Raw genomic sequence first — 19,531 nt, 5'->3', positions numbered from 1 at the left:
TGGAAACGTTCGGTCGCCTCGGTAATTTAGCGGTCTGCCGATTTTTGGAACGAGGAAACGTTTCCCTCCGCGACGTCTTCCATCGCGCGCGTGCATATTCCTCTCTTATCGTCTGCTCGCATCACGCTCGCGATCGTACGCGGTTAATCGCGTCGAAAGGGCAAAGTTTTACGGTAATTTTACTTGGAGTCGGCAACGCTGACGCGACTCGAAAGTTATTTACATGGCCATCCGGCTGTGTACCCGTTCGCGGTATTATTTCGTATCGTTATTACCGTGGCATTCATTTCGCCGTTGCACGGGTTATTAGTAGAGCGTTCGATTTATAGCGCGCGTTAGTTTTTAGTTCTCTCGGTCGGAGGGAAAAATGGCGATCGAGCGTGATATCTCTGGCGAGTGGAGGAAAATCCGGTTGCAGAGAGTTAATGGCTGTTCCAACGCCTAATCCAAATATAATTCCGAATCCATTCGAGCTCGATGACTTCCCGTGTGCGTTTCACGCGATCGGTACACAGCCAATGGCACCGGCGCGCCGCGCCGTCGCGTACTCGTGTCTCGGGAAAGGCTCGATATCGATGCTTAAAGGCCCAGAAGGACTGCGTGTCCACGGTGAGGAGAGACGCGCGTGGTGCGGGAGAGTAGTAAGCGAGATCATGGGAGTAGGGGGGCGCGGGTAAAAATGGAAATTGACATTCGTTAAAAAATGACGGTAAAGGAAGGATCGGTCCACGGGCGCAGGATGATTGGAACCTGGAAGCATATTGGCTGGCGAGGATCGTCTTGTAATGAGAGCCTGGCCTCGAATGGGTTAAGCCGTTCGTTTCCGCGTGGAATTGGTGTCCTTCTAGTTCGCTCCTGACGGTTATCGACAACGAACGCGAGGAGGAAGAAGCTATAAATTCTCGGAGAGTCGTTATTTTCTTTCCATAGGAGGCATCAGAAATTGTTCAGCGGTCGCGGCACTGTTTTTACCGACGTTGCAAAATGGAAAAGTTATCGTGCATCCCATAGGTCGGGCCGCCGTCTATCAGGCTTCGAGGGGCAAGGTACACAAAGAAGCTAATTACGCGGCGGGAAAAACGCGTATCGTTGAATGGGAGTTGGACGAAAAGAGAAGAGGAGAGAGAGAGAGAGAGAGAGAGAGAGAGGAGGAAGAGGAAAAAAATGAGACGAAGTGCAGCGTTGATGATTAATGGGTAAATAGAGAAGGTAACCCGCGGATAACGTGTAATAACACGTAGACGGAGGAAAACAAGAAGGTTGACTAATCTGCACGGTGCATATTTACTATGACGCAAAGAAAACATCGCGTGTTAATGAGAATTAAAGATCCTTTGTACGGTACAAATACAAACACCCGTTTCCTTCGCCTCCATCTTGCTTTATCGGGACGCTTGTGCCTATACCCGACTTCTCCTCGCCTTCTCCGCGGGTTCTTCGTTCCCTTGACGCCGGGTTACGCTTCTTCCCGACATTTGGATCACTTCCAACCCGGGTACCGTCTGTTCTGGGAAGCGTTACACATTAGCCAGAACGGAGCGCGAGCCGGCACGTACCCACGCGTATCGGAAAATTCATCCTCTTTCCTCTTTTCCCGCCCCGAAGTCGCGATCAGCCACATACGTTCGATTATCGCGCGAAATGGCGAGAAACGGTGTAGACGAAAGTCGATTTAGCTAGCCGATCTTTCTCGAACGGGTGATAACGATCGGCGATACTCGATTAATAAGAAAATACCGATGATACCTCTCGTGTACGAGTCTCGAAATCGATGCGTGAAGAAAGGGCGCGCGTAATGGCGCGTAATGGAAACGAACGCGGCCGATTTTCGATCGGAACGCGTTAAATATTCCTGGAATTATTCCCCGACACGTTGAACGAGAACCGATGATTTCCGGCCGGGATCTTTTATTCATGCGTGCCCCGGCGCAGCACCGGCACCGTCTATCAATTAGTTACACGTCGTGCCGATCGAATATTTATTAATTGACTTTTCGTTCGCCGATCCCTCGATCGATATTGCACGCGAGACGCCGCACCGGTTTTTCTCCGCCCGAGCAGAGCAGGAGGTCTTCTTCTTCGTCGCGACATAGCATCTTCTTCCCTCCCGTTTCACCTGGATCCTCCTCTTCGATTTATTCGAAATCGTTTGCCTTCGTTAGGAAGCTACCTCTCAACCTCGTGTCGATCGCGATCGCGAGAAAGGATACCGCGAGAAAGTCTCGGCGAACGAGAAGATGGAGAAGTTAATAGCTGAGCGAAGCTCCTTTAAATATGTTAGTCATTTCCATGTTAATTAGTCGGCGAGTTACTTACGTGCGCGCGCGAGAATTTTTTTTCCTTTGCGACTCGAACCTTGTCTATTAAAAAAGAAACAGGTCGGAGGACAGATCGGGTATGCCGCCGGTTATTTATAAACTGTCTGCAAACCAGTCGTCGCTCGTTTTCCCGTAATTTTTCCCCTATTATTCTTTTCGCGCCATTTACAGGATTATAAATAAAATTAATCCCGAGTTTTACAACGTCGATACGCCTTTTCAGCATCCTTTTTATTGGCTTATTTCCAATCGAACGTATCCCCGAACGGGGGGCAACGGACGTGGATAGAGAGGAATTAATTGATTCATTTGCCTTCCCTTGCCGGATCCCGGGGGTGTCGAAAGAAATGGCAAAGGGGCGGAGAGGAAAGGTCAGCCGAGGAAACATTAGAAGCCTCTTTTTCACCGGCGAGTAAAGCTATACCCTCTCGTTTTGTTTCGTATCTGCTCCATTTCCATGAATAAACTGCTCGCGCTGGACACGCCGGCGTCGCCACGGCCGGAGCGGTTGCAACCTTGCGTCCAGGCGAGCCAAATAAAAGCGACAAAACGCGCTCCTGCTCTCGGAGAGGCCGGTACAAGAAGAGAAGCGGCACGGTAACGGTACCCTGCAAGCCAAGGATACCCGAAGCTGTGCCGCAAGGATCAGGAGAACCAAATCTCGCCGTCTCTTTTTCGGTCCACCGCTGCATGCTCGAGCGCGCGTGTCGCCATTTTTCCACCCTTCCGTCCCGAATTTCCCGGGAATTTCTCGAATTTTCACGCGATTTCTACGTGTCTCCGATTATCGAGATACCTATCGCTAATCATCGCGAGATTTATAATTTATCGTAGATTTTCACGCCATCGAGACGATCTCGAGATCGCTTCTCGGCGCTTCTACCTGCCCCCTGGAAGCGGAGGATCGATCGATTCGACCAACTGTGATTTACGTGGTCGATCGCGTGCCCGGATGCTCTACGGATCTAATGAGCGACGCTCGTAACGAGCTACGTGACAGAACGGTGGTTACGCGGATCTCGAGGGTACGCGATGCGCAGCTTGTTACTCGGACGAGGTTCTGCGCGAATAATTGCCCGTCTCGGGGACAACGACGTCGGGTCCGGCTGCGTGTTCGATTATGCGATCGGAAAATTGAAATCGTTCGCTCGGTAACTCGTAACGGTTACACGGAATTTCCCCGACCACCGGCGATTTTCTTCTCCGCGATACGCGAATCGATTCGTCGAGTAATCGAGCGGAAGCTTCCCTGCCATTTTCCCTCGTTCGCGTTGCTTCTTCGTTTATTTGTCGCGTTGGGTTAAAGTCTGAATAAAAATCGAACGGGCCCCGATCGTTCGCGGAGGAATCCTTATCCTCGTCGTGTCTGAAAATTCTTCATCCGCGGTTGTAAAAGCGGAGGAATCTCTTCTGTTCGATTCTAAACATCGATTGGGGTGGTACCCGTGCCCTGGCAATGAGCTCCGTGTATTGTCCGAAAAGAGTTTCTCCAAGATGTGGAACACAGTTTTCGTTCTCGAATATAGCTTTGGGCACTCAGCTTTGGGACCGCAGTTACGCAGCTTTGGGAACACAACTGTGGGAATACAGCTTTGGGTACATAGCTTTGAGAATATAGGTTTAGGAACACAGCTTTGGGAATATAGGTTGGGGAACACAGCTTTGGGCACACAGCTTTGAGAATATAGGTTTAGGAACACAACTTTGGGAATATAGGTTGGGGAACACAGCTTTGGGCACTCAGCTTTGAGAATATAGGTTTAGGAACACAGCTTTGGGAATATAGGTTGAGGAACACAGCTTTGGGCACACAGCTTTGAGAATATAGGTTTAGGAACACAGCTTTGGGAATATAGGTTGGGGAACACAGCTTTGGGCACACAGCTTTGAGAATATAGCTTGGGGAACACAGCTTTGGGCACACAGCTTTGAGAATATAGGTTTAGGAACACAACTTTGGGAATATAGGTTGGGGAACACAGCTTTGGGCACTCAGCTTTGAGAATATAGGTTTAGGAACACAGCTTTGGGAATATAGGTTGAGGAACACAGCTTTGGGCACACAGCTTTGAGAATATAGGTTTAGGAACACAGCTTTGGGAATATAGGTTGGGGAACACAGCTTTGGGCACACAGCTTTGAGAATATAGGTTTGGGAGCAAAGCTTTGAGCGCACAGGTTTGGGAACACAGCTTTGGGCATACAAGTTTAGACACACAGCTTTGGGTACAGAACTTAGGGAATACGGTTTTGAGAATGGCAGCTTTGAGAACGCAGCTTCGGATACACACCTTTGGGAACACAGCTTTGGGAATATAGGTTTGGGAACATAGTTTTGGGAATATAGCTTTGAGAGCACAGCTGTGGGAATAGAGTTTTGGGAACACAGCTGCCAGCTCCGAAACTCTTTACGCCCACGCCACTGTCGTTCCGCCGGCGATACTTCGCTCCGGTCCGCTCGTGTGCGTCGTCTGGTTTCTTTTGCAGCCGGGTCCGCGAATTAGAAATAAAAAGCTGTCCGCGAGCTCGTAGGAGGTGTGCCTCGCGGAGACTCTGTTGGACGAGTCGGGAGAAAAAGAAGCGTTCCCCGTGGGGCGGGGGGCAGAGAAGCATGTGTAAAGTATAACGTAACAGAGGGACTGGCGAACGCTGCCACGCTGGTGGTCCATTATACCGGTCTTCTTCGCGACCAGGACCAGGCTTCCTCGCGACTTTGTGCCACGCAACCAGTCCCTCGCCGAATTATCCGAATAATTCGCTAATCGGGTTCGTTCCGCGCTCTGATTTTCCCTCCGAGTCCCTTCTCTCAAAGGAACGAGATCCTCCGTTACAAAAAGCGACATTACGTCGATCTTCTCGATCGCGAGGATTCTTTCCAGTGGAAATAACGATTCATCGTACCGATCTTCTTGATTCGCAGGATTTCGTCGCAACTTTCCGCGACGCGTTCTCTCTGTCTTTTCCTCTGATAAATTATTCAGATATTGGCCGTTGAATTCGCTCGTCTTTCTTCTCGCCTCGTTGTTTCCCGTCAAAGTACATCGATCGAGGGAAGTTGCAAAGCGTGTGTAGAGGGTGGAAATCGGTGTGCCGCCGCACGTGGTCATTTGTAGGTTCACGGATATGGGATTATAGTGGACGGAAGTTGCTTTATAAAGCTCGAAGATTTATTGGTTCATTCGTTCGCTCATTAATGGAGTGGCGCGTTAAACATGCGAACGCGAGGGGGAAATAAAGTCGTAGAAAATTACAAACTCCCGATGGTATCGCGGAAACGCGGTATTATTACGGAGAAGAGAAGCGTCGAGAAGCAGCGGACAATTGAGACAACGGAGAACTGGCAAGATAAAGCGTAATAGCCGCTATTAGTATACTTCCTATAAAACAATCTGATAGGTGGTTTAAAAAGGGAAACAGTGAAAAAATGGAAAAAGGAGAGGAAAACGCAGCAAATGGTACATAGATGACAGGAGGAACTCTTTGGGGCACGCTGGGATTAAAAGTGTCCCCCCTTTTTTGATGCACCGTGATTCATGGTGGGACATTTATAGTTCCACCTCGAAATATCGCAATAGCTGCACGCGTATAGGTTTATATTTCGTCTTATTTACGTAGAGCAGTCGGTAATTCACCTCAATCATTACTCAAATAGTCAAATATCGAGTAATTATATTCAATAGTCCTCATTCGTTAAGGAATTGAATTACGAATTAGAAAGGTACCGTGAAAATAAATTTTTGAATAACTGGATGACAGTCAGAAATAACTATGAATATTAACTAATGGCGAAATTGTTTAAAAATTGAGAGACAAATTAATTAATATTTCCAATGTTTTCCCACAATGGAACCATCTTCCTTAGACATCGTTCGATATTATTCGTAGCAACATTCCTTATCCTTGATGTTGAATAATGACGAATTTTAAATCAATCATTTATAACTAATTTTAATTGAAATATTTCAAAGGAAATATTTACTAATTTATATATATATATTAAGTAATAGATATACTAAATAATTTCAATATTAACCATTTACACTCGACGACTTTTTCGTTACAGAAAAATAGTAATTCGAAGACTTTCTGTCATAGAGTGGACAATATTTTTAAAATGGTAAATGAGAAATCATATGCAAATTAAGACATGGAATTATTTTTCTTCGACATTCCACACATCGTTAGGTAATTTTAAATTTGATATATCAATTAACGTCGATCTTTAGAGTCTGATTAAATGGCGACTGAGTCACCTCTCGAGTGTAAAGGGTTACGAAGATTAATTCAAAATTTCTTCTCTTTCATCTTTCGACATTCCACACATCGTTAGGTAATTTTAAATTTGATATATTAATTAACGTCGATCTTTAGAGTCTGATTAAATGGTGACAGAGTCACCTCTCGTGTGTAAAGGGTTACGAAGATTAATTCAAAATTTCTTCTCTTTCATCCAATATTCCTTTTCTACTTCTCAATTCTAAATTCGCTAATTATCCTCGTTTCTCAATTTTTTCCTATTAAAGGACGATTCTTATTAGATTCAATTTGACTATTTCTCGACGCATACTCGTTTATCGCAATAACCTGAATCCCATTAGATATTGGCATGGCGTGCATACTTGTCCCACTCGTGCCCTTCTTACAGACATCGCTCCTTTATTGTTTCAACGCGTATACATTGAAAAATCTGTGTAACCATTAGCAGAAACCGAACCCGTACGGCGAGCGAGCGTTTACACGCGTGTTTCGTGATTTTTGAAACGCAGCCTCGGGGATTATTTCGCAATATCGATTAAATTCCGGTGGATTGTGCGCGAGGCGGGTCGATAATGACCGATAAGCTTGGCCGATTCTTCGTGTTCCCGCGAGCGTTGTTTACCTTCGAGCAGGTGACGTTGAAAAATAGGTTCACGAGGCACGATCGACGCCTGTTGCGAATCGCGGTGAAAAATGCGCCAGGAATTCCATGGCCTCGATCGTATGCAAATGGACGCGCTGACGCGTTTTTCTTTCGAGAACGACGCCAGGCATCGCCGCTCGTCCCCAGCGAGTTCCCTGTCGTCGCGAATTTCACGAGCTCTCTTGCGTAACTTCCGTTTCGCTCGCAGAAGCGTGCAAACGCGAGTAAAACCCCGATATATTTTCGCCAATCGATCCATCTATTTATTCCGCGCTGTCGTAAGCGACGCGAGTGCTCGCGCACGAGCAATTAGAAACGAAAAAATTGCTCTTCGAGCGTGACGAATTTTTCACTAAACTTTCAACGCCGATATTACCTGCTTTTTAAAGCGTAATTACCCGGCATTTCGACACTCACGCGATACGATAACGGAAATTAGAGGGGAGCGCGACCAGCTGAAATTTCGATATTAAAATTCCACCATCCCGAGGAAGTGCCGCGTGTCGCGATTTTAAAGAGAAATTCCGGTTTCTTCGTTAATTAGCTCGCGAGATGCACAATTTACGCGATCATCGCGAAAGCAGGAAAGGAAGAACCGAGCAGGAGTAAATTCTATATGTTCGGGAAATTATGCAATTTAAAGGAAAGCTAATGAGAAGAATTAACATTGGGAATTTTAAACGGCAATGTCTCGAAAGCGAAAATATGTAAGACGGAGTTTCCATCGATAACGGTGAACAGCGATTTACCTGTCGACTTTCGCCACTGTTCCAAAGGTCGATGACGATACCTCACGTCCAGATGACGACGTAGGTGGCTAATACCCCGAAAAATGTTTCGCAAAACGCCCGGTAGCCACGCGTGCTCGTTACGCGTATTCTCTCTCGGTTATCGTAAATCAAGCGCCGATTAACGTAATTGCCGGTTGGGATCGGCGCGCGTACGCGCCGGCCGTATCTCTACGGTCTAATCTGTACGAATGTGAAATTGAAAATTTGCGGAATCGGGGAAAAAACAACGCCTAACGACGGCTTCCTGTCGGCCGCCGAATAAATTTCCATCCGTGGCCTCTCCGCGCGCTTTTTGCCCGTCCGACCCGCCAAATATGGCGGCGCGTGGAGGCAAGTGTCGTTCCGCTATCGCTTAAGGTAAAGGAACGAGACCTCTGTCGCATAAGCATTGTCCAAGCAACGCTTAACGCGCTCCTCGTTTCGATACCGTTCCGTTTCAAAGATTTATCGTGGAAACGTTGATAATCCCGCTACCGAACATGTAAATCATCGCTCCGATGCTACCTGCAAGATTTATAACCCGAGGATATTCGTCATCTCCGCGGAGCTGCTCGCGGATTAAACGTTCGATGGAAACGCATTGTTATTCGCGGCAATTAAATCTTTTATTTCCTCGCAACGAGAAATCTCGGGGAAGCTGTCCGTAATGCCATTCGTACGGTGTGTCGCATATGAAATAATTCATCTGGATCATCTCGGCTCGCGATGGGTTACCCGGAAAAATCGCGAGGGGAATCGCGAAGGAGGAGGAGGAGGAAAGGAAGGAAAGCAGAGGCGATTGAACGCGGAGGGTTAACGATAGCTTTCCAAACGAGCCAGGCGAGTCGGAGAAAAATTGATGCATGGAATGGCGAGCGACGTTTCCGCCCTTGGACAAATTGTTCGTTAGCGAGCGCAGCGAACCGAAGGAGTAGAGAAAGCAGGACGGCGAACCCCGGGCCCTTGGCACGGCGGTGGCGCGCATAACGAAGTATTAAGATGATAGTGCGTCCTGGCACGGGCCATCAAAACGGCGGACTACCGTCTTAATAGCCGGAGATTTATAGTCCCGACGAGTCGACGGAACGTCACAGCCGAAGGAGAAAGAGAGGCCTAGCCCGGCGTAACCTAACCCAACCCATGGTCCCGGGGCAGAAAGAACGACCGCGAGGTGTAGGTATATATAGGGACACACACGGGCCGGGAAGAAACACGAGAGGAGAGATCCGTGGAGGACGGGGAAAGGTCTCTCTTGCCACCGCGAGAGAGCCAGCCGAAAGAGAAGAGGGCAGGAGACGGACGGGGAAAAAAGGAAAAGACGAAGGAAAGGGAAGAAAGAAGTTATCGCCTAGCCTGGGTGGTCCGCGCGAGGGCAGAGAAAGAGAAAAGGGCAGAGGACGAGTCTTCGAAAAGGAAAGCGAGTAATTCGAAAATTCTCCCGGTCGAAATTCAACATGATCCACGATAAAACGCGCTCTCTAGGGTTTCTTCCGCGATTCCATCGACTTTTTCCCTTTTTCTCTGGCCAATCCTGGCGGGACTCGTTGGCCCGACGCGGAATCGGCGAGACGCGGGTCTGTTTGTCGACGACGAGTATCGCGCCGGCTTAACAATATTTAAATATTGTCGCGTCGAGTGCGTTGGCTCGTCGAACGCGCAGGAGGGTCGTAGATAAACCGTCCCTTGCTTGCACAGCGCTCTTGGCTACCGTGTACCGCAGCTTCTTCTTCGACAGTTTCCTCCTGTACACACAGACCCAGGGAAACGATGTCCGTCGTTCTAGCCGAAAGTGCCCCATCGGCCTTCCTCCAGCCGCCATTTGCGTTCCCTCGTCTCTCATCCCCTCCTTCGCTGGCATATTTTCCAACCCTAACCCCTAAGGACTATTCGTTTGCTCGCAAACGGGGGGGGGGGGGGGGGGGGGGGAATCTATCAAATCGTACGCGACTTCCGAATTTCCCTAATTAGAACTTCAATCGTAACTCGGTACTCGAAAATCGTGAAAATTGCAGAAATTTTGAAGAAAGGGGGCAAAGGAGAGAAGAGAAGAGACCTCGAAGCAGACGGAGGAGGAGAATGCCGATAAGGCGGACGGAGCAAATGGCCAATGAATAAGTCACACGCGATCGTGACAGTGGCCGGGATCGGTGGTTGGAAATTAATTACCCGGGAATAGGGGCGCGGCAGGGGACGACGCCGGTGGCGGCGAGGCGTCGCGGTATTTTCGACGCGGGTCGGACGCGCGAGGCACACGAGCGATAATGAAGCGGTCGCGAATCGGCAAAGCTCGAGTCGAATTTACGTTATAGACAAAGACGAATGTACACGCGAGGAGAGAGAGAGAGGGGGAGCTACAGAGAGGATTGTCTGCGAGCGAAAGAGGAGGAGGAGGCTCGGCTCGTAAATCACTGGACATCGATAAGAGTGGTCGCGGCGTCCGCGCGATGTCCCTCGTTAATAATTGATACAATTAACGACCATTCATTAGAGTCGCCGCTGGCGCACACATATACGCGATGGACGAACGGAGAGGATTCGACGACGGAGCGCGGCCGTCACGCGATTCGCCTTTGTCGTATGCGCGTCTCGTGGTCGAGATAGCCTGCTATCGTTCTTCCTTATATTGAACGGCCGACAATGTTATCGGCACCGTTGTTTGGTCTATGGATATTCTCGGACCGCCTCGGTCCTCGTGTATTTCCCTACGATAAACTTCCCGCGATAACGCGTTTAAGCGGCCGGCCTAGGTCCCGTCTACGGATTTCTCGCGATTAACCGGGAAAATTGGAACGATTTTATAATCGGCCGGAGAACCTGTTCGATATACCAGTCTGGAAGTCGAAATCGCGGCAACGGTCAACCAATATGGCAATAAAACGTAGGAATTAATTAATCGCCGAAAGCAACCGCTTATCGTCTTCTTATGAAATCGCGCGTATTACGAATGTAAATTATGTATCGAAAAACTTGGCAACAGTGTCTGAAATGTATAACCGTGGATGTAGCCGTCGGTTTTAGATATCGTTGCTCGAGTTAATCGCGGTAGTTAAGGCGGCTTAGCAGAATCTCGTTTTATCGAACTCGTTGCTCGGAAATCAAATAACCCGCAGATAAAGATTCATTTTTCGTTACGATCGAGTGTTTTCGTGTCGTCTGTCGCACTGTATTATAATAATTAGTAAAAATTAATCTTATCGCGACAGCGTACTGTACGGTACGTAATCGTAATTACGATCGAAGAGGCGAATTATCCGTAATTTCCTAGTTAAATTGCATCCTGCGAGCAACAGGCGAGTACCGGATACTTTTGACCGGTAACGTAAATAGCTGTGCATGGTAAGAAGAAAACCGCGGAGGAATCGCGAGTCGGTCGGGATAGCGAGGCAGAGAAGAGGAGAAAGCAGAAGTTCGATAACACCGGTGATAAACTCTGACGATGAACCGGAAAAAAAATTTTCGAAGGATAGAACGACGGATCGCAATGGTGGCGCCGGTAGAATCGGACGGACAGGGATGAGAGGAACTGCTGGCAGATTGTCCACCGCGGCGCGATTCAATTAGCCCGATCGGATGGCTCGTTTATCGGTTACAATTATTAAATCATCGGGGCTCGTCCCGTGGCGTGGCGACGCGACAGGAGGAGGCCGCGGCGAGCGTAATTTATTTCGCTTCTTTCGCCTCGCGCGCCGCTTATCCATATTTCTATTTAGTATCACATCGGTCCGCGCCGCGTCACCCGCGAGATTTACGACGTCGTAGATCCTCCCGGCCGGCTGGAAATTCCGTTGAATATCGTGGCGCCCCCTATGCAGAGGGCCTGGGCGCCCCTCTTTTCCGTCGTCTTTCTTTCGCCGTCCGACCAGCTCTCGAATCCCCGTGAGGCCCCTTCCGCTTCGTCGATCGAGGCGCGAGCTACTGCTCCTTACATTAATTAGCCGTTTCGACTCGATAACGACCGACGTTCACCTCGCGAATCCACGCCGAGTTTATGCATATGCAACGCGTCTTTATGAATTCTTTCGAGCTTCTTCTCGGCATACCCTTTCCATTTCTTCTGCCACCGCGTCTGCATCTTTTTCTCCGTTTAGCTTCGTTAAACCGGGATTAATTTGTTCGAGGGACGAGCGAGCAACTGCGATAGTCTCTTGTCACCGCTCATTCCCTCGTCGATCTGCGAGGAGCTCGTACGTTGCCAAAAAATTGCGTATTTATCCTGTAACCCTTTGACTGCCATGTCGAAATCACGTGTTTCCCTCAGGACGCCAATGGAATAATTTTTTCATCGATGTTCTAATCAAAATTTTTAATCGTTCAATGGGGCACTTTTTATTTCAAAGTGTCTGGTAATTAGCTGTTATATTCGAAATCCGCTAATTGTCAATTTTCGTTTAATTTTGTCAGTTGTAAGTAGTTGAAGCGCTCCGGTCACCAATGACCATCGTGGGGTATTCGATTTCGTAAATTCGTACAGCCCCGCGTTACTTTGTCATCCGATTCCGATATAATTAATGCCCGCGCGACTTGGCCAGCTTCTTCGGGGTTCGCGAGACGAGGAGACGAGAAATCGCGCGGTTTGTAGGTGTCGAGGATGACGGAGTTCATTGGCGCAGATTAATGGGCGTCGTTGTCGCGTTAGCTAATTTGCGGCTCGGTCTGAAGATGGCTTTTAATTAGATTGCCGCGTCGTGCCAGTAATTCGGACCCCCTTCTTTCTGCTTCCCCCGAATCGGGGATGGATTCTTTTGTTTTCGATACGTCGCGCGACGTAATTAGCAGATTACGACAACACGCGGATATTATTTTCTATCTTATCGAGAGTTAGGCTCGGATATATCGCATTGGAAGGTGCTCGGTATCTCGAGAGCAGGATAGGAGCCCAAGCCCAATTATTTCGAGCGGCGCGTCTAATTTTGAAGTCTCGCGATCCGTCTCGTTCTCTTTAATTCGGGCAAATTAGTTGGCATTGAGAGAGTACACTGGCCGCCAAAAGTTGCCGAACGCCGCGCAATTGCAACTCGCGCTATTTAGCACTCGCGGAACGCGTGCTCCCATCTTCCTCTCTGCGCCCCGAGTTAATCGGCATCGCGCGATAATCGGTTATCTGACATCGCAGATAATACTTTCCCCGAGCGAAGAATCGTGTTTTTCCACTCGTCGTTTCGAAATTCGGGAAAACCCAAACTCTCGACGCGTCCTCGAAATTCCTGCGAAAAAATCTCGCACCCGTTTTCCAGCGCGGGCTCGACTCTCGCCTGGACGTCCTCGTCGAAACTCGACCCTCGTCGCGCACCTTCTCGCGAGCGGGGCCCCGACTCTGTCCAGAGGCACGACGATGGACGAGGATGGATAAAAACCGTGGACATCATCGCGCATAAATCGCCAGGCTACGTTGCTCATTTACGCGCGTACGCGTACGCGCGAGCGTGCGTAATCTCAGGCATGCATCAAATACGCTGGCGTTACACGCGGGCCGGCGCGCGCGCGCGTCGAACGTGTTCGCGAAGCGGTCTGGAACGACGACGAGGATCGAGAGGCGGGTTCGTGCAGCCGCAGCTTACGTGGGGCGGGGGCCGCGTCGTCGGGCGTCGCTTCCGACCGCGTCGTCCCTGTCTGCTTATAAATAACACCATCTCCCCCGTTTCTTCGCGCGTTTCGCAGTTTTTCTCCCTTCCTCCTCCTCCTATCCTCCTCCAGGCCCTTCTCCATCCTTGCTGCAGCATGCTGCTGCTGCTGCTGCTGCTGCAAGGCTAATTAATATCACGTGATGAGCGATCGCGGCAAAACCTCGCGGCCGAGATCGCGAGGGAAGAAGAATGCGCGGAGGATGGAATAACGGGACGAGAGGGGAAGGAAGCGAAGAAAGCGAAGAAAGCGGTAGTATCGGGCGTATAGAGGATGGTATTGTGTACGTGGAAGTGGATCGGTCGGGGAATTCGCAGCGGCGCGAGATCTCTCGATGGCGGTTCGATCGCGCGAGGGAAACGCGCGCGAGAACGCGGAGCCGAGCGGAGGAGATAACGAAACGGGCGGCGTGGAACGAGAGGCTGCTCTCTCGCCTGGCCGAGGAGCAACAAAACCTCCGGTCGGATATAGAGGACACATTGTGCGCGCGCGGACAGAGAGCGGAGGAACGCGTCGTGGCGAATCGACTGCTCGCCTCGCACCATCTCGTCAACTCGAGCACTCGCAGCCCCTGCGAGTGTTGCGCGTCCGTTCGTTACCGCCGCGATACCATCTTCTCTTTTTCTCTCGGCGCGTTCTGCTCGCTGCGGCGTGCCTGCGCGCCTTTTTTCACCTCGCCTCCTCGCGACGCCCTTCGCTTCCTCTTCCACCACGGCGCGACCAGCAGCGTTCGCCGTTAGGCCTGGCGTTCGAGATTCGATGCTCGGGGCCTGTGCCCGTCGTTTTCTCTCGCTCTCTTCTCCCCTTTTTTCTACCTCTTCGTTCGTCCCCGCGCGGGAAAATCCGAACCCGAGATCGAAGCCGATCGGTGAACACTGTCACGCGCGTGTCTCCGACAGAATTATCGGGATAGGAATATGAATGAGTAATGTCAAATGTCAACTCGATTATTTCGATAGTAGCAACTCCGCGTTTACCGTAATTTATCGCGATTATCGATAATCGTTGAACGATCGAACGATGTCCGAGGGATACGCGTTAAGATTCTTTTTCTCTTTTCAAACTCCGCGAACAGATTCCGCGATGATCGTCGAACGTAATTTCAGTCGACGCGAATGAAACGCGCAAGAGCGATCGCGAAGGAGCCTGGTACCCCTGGTCGTTATCGGTACCCCGCTCTATACGCTCGCATTGCGATAAGCGAAAGCTTAGAGCGCGGCCAAGTCCAGTCCCGACGATATTCTAATAACGGTTTACTACTGCCGAACACGCATCGATTAACCCTTCATTTCCAATTACGTGGCTCGGTAATTGCGAGTAACGAGCTCCGCGACCGATCATCGCTTTTCCCTCGGCCCGTTTATCCCCCGCGGACGAACCGCGAGACAGCGGAACAAGACACTTAGATCACGCGTTTAATTACGCCGAACCGATCTATTCGCCCGTGATCCACGCTTTTACGCGCCATTTTACCGAACCGGGCCCCGATTTTATAACCCCAATGCGCCGGTTCGCTCTGATATTTACGCCACTCGTAACGCGGCCACTTTTCACGTCGTTATCCGGCTGCCGGCCTCCGATCGTTCTTTATTATTCAGCGAATCGGTGTTATCTCGTCGAGAGGCGTGTTCACGACGTCCCTTCGTTGTGTAGTCGTCCTTTATTATCCCGGCGAGAGGCCGCGATATTTACCCGGTTTTCGTCACGGAGATTAATAAACCGCGCTGCCCACGACGTTCCTCCGTACACGGCGCCGAATTTTCGCGCCACTTTCGCTCGAGAACTCTTCCCTGTCGCGAGCTTTCACCTCGCGAGATTTACACGCGTGCACCCGCGAGATAGCATCTCGCAGCGAAAATAATTTACGCGAAATTTCTGTTATATTATCCGGGACGTTGAATTCCCCGAGAGATTCGCGTGGAAAGTAGCAGGCATCGGGAGAATTTCTCTTGCAAGTAACACACCTATCGGATTTTTCGTATTTCCTCGACTGTTCGAGAGGAACGCGTGGTCTCCGCGACGACACCACTGTAGCAGATAGTCTTCGTCATCGAGGATCGCATCCAGAGTCGTAGGTATAGGTGCATAGGTCCGTTCCATTAGAGGCCGATCGCGGATGGTCGGTATCGCTCGAGTCTGGTATCCGGACGCACACGTGCGTCCAGCTGATCCCGGAGATCGGTGCGTGCGTAGCGTGTACCGAAAGGGTCGGTAGGAAGAAGGTGGAGGCGAGGAAGGTGCGTGGAGAAAGACTGGAGAAGGGGGTCGGCGGAGATGGCAGCGGGGCAGGCAGCCTTCGAGGCAGTCGCTATCTGAGGGAGCACTCATCGCGGTCGCTTCGTTATCGGCCGCGCGGAATCATAATGGACCATAATTGCATAAATATAATGTTAATTAACAATTAAGATTGCCGCTTTGCCTAATTGAATCGCCGCTGCTGCTCGCTGCGGCCGCGTGCAGAAGGGGGGCCCCGTTTCCACGCTGGATCGGTCGGCGAAGCTGCGGCGAGGAGAGGGCTTCGAGGTGGCTTTAAACGTAACGCCGTATCGGAAAATTATGCCGATGGCCGTGGCTCGAGTATGCGCTACGTTCGATACCCCGGCCGGAGAAACGTGACCGTGTGTCGCTTTAGAAAAACGCGTATTTATACGTACACGGCCGATGCCGATTCGGAGAAATAAAGAGGACGACGGTGAAAAGGGGAGGAGAAGAGGGATGGCGGAGAAGGCGAGGTTGCTCGCTGTGACCAGGGCCCGACACTCGGCTCTCGGGCCTGTGATAGTTATACGACGATTTTCTAGTGGTCTCTCTCTCCGCCATGCCTCTTCCTCGAGAGGTCTGCTGCTGCTACTCGTTACCCGATATCGACACACACGGTCGTTGAACCGGTACCATCTATGCCCGATGCGTATCGATCGCTCGATGGCACATGGAATTTCGGGGACGCAATTAGCGGCGTGCAGATGCAATAATAATTAATTCCCGTTAATCCTCGCGGAGTGAATCGACCGATAGTCCGCGGAGCTTTCCGTGTCCGGGGGAAATAAATGGAAGCGCGACAGATACGCGAGCCGGGATTCTTGGGAGCTGCGGGGGGCGGCGGGGGGCTTCGTGGGTTCGTCGTTCCGTCCAACCTACGTATTCCTCCTTCCCTTCGCCTGCTCCTTTGTGTCCATCCGGTGCGCACGGTCTCTGGCGAACGAATTTTATTCGGATCCTCTTATTTTTCTTGTTGCAGATGGTACAGGCGATCCAGGTCCTCCGGTTTCACCTCCTCGAGCTCGAAAAGGTGAGTACCTTTTGCGATTCCGCTTATTTTATTTCCCCTTTTTTACTTTCGTTGCTTCCAAGCTCTACCCGAGCTATCCAACGAGATCGGAGAAAAATCCGATAATCGATCTCGAATAACGGTGAGATCTTTCTTTCGTCGAAAGGTAATCGTCCGAGCGAAAATGATCGGGCGATATCGGCATAAGCCGATGGGCCCGGTATCCATTAATACACGGATAAATAGGTGAAATAGACGGGGAGAAATAGAGAGAGAGAGTCGGAGGAGAGGAGACGGAACGTCGGCGTGTTCTCGCGTCCGCTCCAATTGTCCAGGATTACCGGGTGTCGCGGCGGATAAGCCGTTCGTAACGCTTGAAAAACAACTGTTACGAGCCGGAGCGCAATTTTCCGTAATTGTAGCGAAAGCTCGGCACCACCCGTCGTCGGTCGTCGGTCGTCGTCGGCTATGGCGTATGCACCTTGGCGGTTTGCTCGGCTCGGGCCGGGTTCCAGGCGTAAGTGGCGTCATTTAGCTGTCCAATGGCCGCTAGACGTACGAACACGGTGCACGCTCCGAGTTGTTTGCATTGGAACGGCCATCTTTCTTCGCCGGGATCGCGGATTTTTTCCCCCCTGCCCCGACTCGTAAACCGGAAACCCGTAAATCGCTGTACACGTGTCGCGAATTAGATCGTCGGCGATCGGCGGGGGTACGAATGGCGGTACGCGAGTGGAGAGAGACGCTCGGTGGCTTCGTGTCCACGAATTCTCCGGTACCCGTGTTCGACGTCTGCGCTATAAATAGGAGGAAGGTTATTAATTGATGGCCTTGAGTGGTTCCCTTAATCGGAAATTTCCTTAGTCACGGGATGAAAAGTTAACGAAGGCGAGTCGATTTTAATTAGATCGGTTTCAGACCTCGCCGCCACGGTAAACATTGTACCGTGTATTTTTAATCCGATCGCGATGAGAAGCGAGAAGCATGGGCTCGCGAGATAAATAAATCGTTACGCCTAAGATATTGGCTATCCGTGACGAGTTAACCCGTCTTAACCAGTTAACGGGTTAATTGATCCCGAATAGATTACTCCGGTTCGTAAAGCCGCGTTAGGGGGGTGTAATAAAATTATTCCGCGGTGTAATCGCGCGCGGTCTTTACGAGGGGAAAGATCTTATCGGGAGAGCCACTTTCGATTTCCCGCGAATTGTAATTAAGACGGGACAGAGTGCATTCCGCGGCCACGATCGGTCCCCGTGGACGTCGAAAAAGTCGCAGGTTGGTCCCCGTGTCGCGGTTCGATCGACGACACGAGAGGTACAGCGGTCGGGATTAATTGAACCGGGCAGCCGGTTAATATTCCGCGCGCGTTCTCGCGTTGTTACTCCGGGGCCACGGTAAATAAATATTGCATTAGAAGGCCGGCGTGTTTCGGCTCGTTTTTCCCCCGCTAACGATTGATAACCGTTCGACCGGTAAAGCCGGTGCAAGAGAAGGACGAGAGGGAGAGAAAAAGCCGGGAGAGGGAGAGAGAGAGCCTGGAAGTTTTCAGGAGGAGCTGTTTGCGTGGCCGCAGAATACCGGGGCGGGCCCCGTTCGGCCCGGCTACGCCGTTTTTGCGGCGATATTTTATCATACGAAATAGCGGACATCCATCGCATTTCCATCGAAATGGCAGCTGACGTGGCGGCAGCCATTGGCCGGCCAAGGGAGACGCGGCCGTCGATGCGCCCCTCGTCGTCTCTGTTGCTCCCTCTCGACAGGCCCGCCTGGATCGACCGCTCGATCCTGCAATTTTATAGCAATTTTCCTCATTTGCCGCGATTACATTATTATAAAGGCCGGGGCTACCTACCGGCGAATCCACGACCGGCACACACGCGGGCCACAACCCTTTCTCTGTTGGCTCGGCCTCGTGCGCTTTTTCGTGCGCCAGTCGATTACTCGGCCGAGCAAACAGTCTCCGAGGATCGTGCTTGCTCGGTTACGTGCCAGACTCGTTTCGATCGGTAACCATCATTTCCCCTTTCTCTTCGTACGTCTTTGTCGCGAGAATGACACGTACCGCGAGCAGGAAAGATCGTCGCTTCGCCTCCCACGGAACGCGCGCATACGCACGCACACGCGCATACGCGGGGGTAATCGACGTGTACGTACGAGTCTTCTATGGAAGGGCTGGAAGGATAAGAAACCGTCTGAATGGGATCAAGACGCCAAACCGATATTCCTTCTCGATCGTAGCTTTTTCCTCCCACGAAACCGGGCTCCTACGATTCCAATACGCCAGCCGGTGGATTTATTTCAGCGAGATCGTCGCCGCGATATCGGGGCGGGTCTCGAAAAGCCGCGACAAAACCTGGCCGCAATTTGGCACGGTGTGCGCCGCACTGGCATCGACGGTAATGAAGATTGAAACGTTCTCGGTCCCCGGGGTCCTCGGGGACGAGCCGAGCCGGGACGACGAGGCACGGGACTCGAGCGAGCGGGCGAGCGAGCAAAGCGGAATGCAGCGAACGCGCGATCAAGAAGATTCCATAAATATCTGGGGCTCCGAGCAGCGAACGACTGACAGAGGACGACCGATAGACGAGGAGAGAGGGACGAGCGTGGACGAGGAGAGACTCGCGAGAGCAACAGAGACGGTTCTCTCCAA

General features: G+C 50.9%; 1 protein-coding gene across 3 annotated transcripts in view; it reads left to right on the top strand.

The window, feature by feature from the left end:
* Positions 1–19,531, top strand: part of hth (Meis homeobox homothorax) — a 452,720-nt gene that overhangs the window by 38,231 nt on the left and 394,958 nt on the right. For all 3 annotated transcript variants that reach the window (XM_017903964.1, XM_017903963.1, XM_017903962.1), the window contains exon 5: positions 16,849–16,899. In XM_017903964.1, coding sequence (XP_017759453.1) covers positions 16,849–16,899 — 51 coding nt within the window. The remainder of the gene's footprint in view (positions 1–16,848; positions 16,900–19,531) is intronic.

The sequence above is a fragment of the Eufriesea mexicana genome, unplaced genomic scaffold, assembly GCF_001483705.2.
Source record: "Eufriesea mexicana isolate 0111107269 unplaced genomic scaffold, ASM148370v2 scaffold2632, whole genome shotgun sequence".
Lineage (NCBI taxonomy): Eukaryota > Metazoa > Arthropoda > Insecta > Hymenoptera > Apidae > Eufriesea > Eufriesea mexicana.
This window is presented reverse-complemented; position numbering and strand designations above follow the sequence as displayed.